The sequence below is a fragment of the Rutidosis leptorrhynchoides genome, chromosome 3 (genome assembly GCF_046630445.1).
Source record: "Rutidosis leptorrhynchoides isolate AG116_Rl617_1_P2 chromosome 3, CSIRO_AGI_Rlap_v1, whole genome shotgun sequence".
Classification (NCBI taxonomy): Eukaryota; Viridiplantae; Streptophyta; class Magnoliopsida; order Asterales; family Asteraceae; genus Rutidosis; species Rutidosis leptorrhynchoides.
The window spans coordinates 158,914,367-158,916,678 of record NC_092335.1 but is presented as its reverse complement, the minus strand read 5'-3'; the positions used below and the strand labels follow the sequence as shown (position 1 = coordinate 158,916,678).

Genomic DNA, 2,312 nt, shown 5'->3' with positions numbered 1-2,312 from the left:
CAAGGAAATTCTTAAACTAAGATTCGACAACTCTTTTCTCTAACTTCTCCCGCTTCTTTTTCTCTTAAAGTGTAGTGAGTGTGAAAATGGCTGGAACCAAATCTGAACTTCCACTTAAACCACGAATTTGCAATTTGATCCCTAAACTTTGAACTTTTAACAAAAACAGTCCCTGGAGTTACTAGGTGACATGCGCGACGCACTTAATTATGCTTGGCGCGCAGTCATGCTGAATAAGGGCTGTTACAAACAATTTTTTATCTCGGATGATGAGAAAATTGATACCGCTTATTCTACATTTAACAATATTTGTTCAAGTTTGAAAGCTCTAGGTACTATCTACACGAACAAGCAATATGTTTGAAAATTCTTAAGAGCATTTCCCTCAAAATGGAGACCCAAAGTGACGGCAATAGATGAGTCAACGGACTTGGAAAAATTGTCTCTTGATGAGCTCATTGGAAATCTCAAAGTCCATGAGGTCATCCTAGACAAGGATGAAGAAGCAGATAAAGTTAAGAAAGAAAAGAATAAGTCAATTGCTTTGAAGGCCAAAGAAAGTGAAGAAGGCGAATACGAAGAGGATGAAGATGATATCCTAAACAATGATAAACAACTTCATTTATTGTTCGATCATTCAACAAATTCTACCGAAGACCCGGGAATCACGTCCGACCTCCAATGGACTCAAAGAAGGCACCTTTTGACTCTAGGAAGAAGTTCGTAAGGAAATGTTTTGGATGTGGTGATCTAAATCATTTGATAAGTGAATGTTCCAAAAGAAAGAACGAGAAGGCATTTCTTGGAGGTGCATGGGACGATGAAGAAACTGAAACACAAGAAGAAGGAAAGGAAACGTGCCTAATGGACGTTGAAGCACCAAGCTTGGAAGGAAATGATGAAGCATGCCTAGTCGGACAAATCGACAATGAGGTTCTTCTAAACTCTTTTGAATTTAATATTGATAATTTCATTAAGCTTTGCGATCTAAGTAGTAGAGTTAGCACTAGTAACACTAACCTAAAAAGGGAAAACAACTTACTTAAGTTAGAAGTGTCTAGGCTAAAGGAAAGAATGACTAACTCACGAAAATGCCTTACTTGTGATGATCTACAACATGAAAATTAAGCACTTAACAAAATCGTTAAACTACTTGAAAATAGAATCAAGTTTTCAATATATGATAAAAGTGGTAAAGTGTTAGGAGACATTTTAAGTGCTTAAAGGTCAAGCAATAACAAACATGGGTTGGGTTTTAAAGAAAGTTCTCTCAAAATAAAACCATCAAAACAACAACCTATAGTGTTTGTTAATTCTCAAGGTAAGCCAAACATCACAGAACGCTTGCAGTCGAAGTACGGCAAAGTCGTGGAGTCAGGCCAATCTTCAAAAATTATAACTTTTCAAAAGGAAGAAGTTAAACGATTCAAGAAGAATTCCTTAGGAAGTAAAACTAACCACTTAAGAAACCCTAGGAATAAAACTTTTGAAACTAGGGCCCAACTTAAAAGAAACCACAATGCTAAAGTCGTAAAAAGATGGGTTAAAATAGGATTTTTTTATGCTAATCATCTCGGACCCAATAGAAATTGGATACCAAAGATATTAATTAACAAAATATCGGTTTTCCTAAATGGCGTTGTACAAGAAGAAGATTGGATAATCGATAGTGGATGTACAACGCACATGACGGGGAACAAAGACTTCTTCACAAAGTACACAGAAGATAACGGTGGTGACGTAATCTTTGGTGGCGATGTACGAGGTAAAATCGTCGGTAAACGTAACATCACTAACTATAAAATTACTCTTGAGGATGTCTTGCATATTAAGAACCTAAGTTTTAATTTTCTAAGTGTTGGTAAAATATGTGATAAAGGTTATAACATGACATTCACTAAATCCTCATCGCATATAACCAAAGATGGTAAAAATATTATAAATGGATTAGGAAAAAGGGCATTTACACGTGCAAACTAAATGACTTTAAACATCTAGATATTTGTCTTAATTCCATTCATGACACTACCACTTTGTGGCATAGGAGACTTGAGCATGCTAATATGAAACTAATTCACAACATATCTTCTAAAGAAATGGTTAGAGATTTACCCAAGCTAAAATATGAAAGTCATTTTTGTGATGCATGTAAAGTAGGAAAACAAGTTCATGCTAGTCATAAACCTAAGAACTTCATTTCAACTAAAAGATATCTAGAACTCTTACATATGGATTTATTTGGTCCATCGTCCGTTCAAAGTTATGGTGGGAATTTCTACACTTTGGTAATCGTTGATGATTTTTCTAGATAT

The 2,312-nt window shown here is 35.2% G+C and overlaps 1 protein-coding gene across 1 annotated transcript; it reads left to right on the top strand.

The window, feature by feature from the left end:
• The first annotated feature begins 226 nt into the window (after positions 1 to 226).
• On the top strand, positions 227 to 1,980 carry LOC139900532 (uncharacterized). The gene is made up of 4 exons (XM_071883298.1): positions 227 to 332; positions 378 to 696; positions 783 to 933; positions 1,351 to 1,980. The coding sequence occupies exons 1-4, from the start codon at positions 227 to 229 to the stop codon at positions 1,978 to 1,980; spliced, it is 1,206 nt and encodes a 401-aa protein (XP_071739399.1).
• The last annotated feature ends 332 nt before the right edge of the window (positions 1,981 to 2,312 follow it).

Excerpts from the sequence above, each read along its gene's own strand:
- LOC139900532 (XM_071883298.1), top strand. The coding sequence starts at position 227 with ATGCTGAATAAGGGCTGTTACAAACAATTTTTTATCTCGGATGATGAG. Across the intron at positions 697-782 it reads CTCCAATGGACTCAAAGAAG|AAAGAACGAGAAGGCATTTC; the intron begins GCACCTTTTGAC and ends ATGTTCCAAAAG. Across the intron at positions 934-1,350 it reads TCGGACAAATCGACAATGAG|TCGAAGTACGGCAAAGTCGT; the intron begins GTTCTTCTAAAC and ends GAACGCTTGCAG.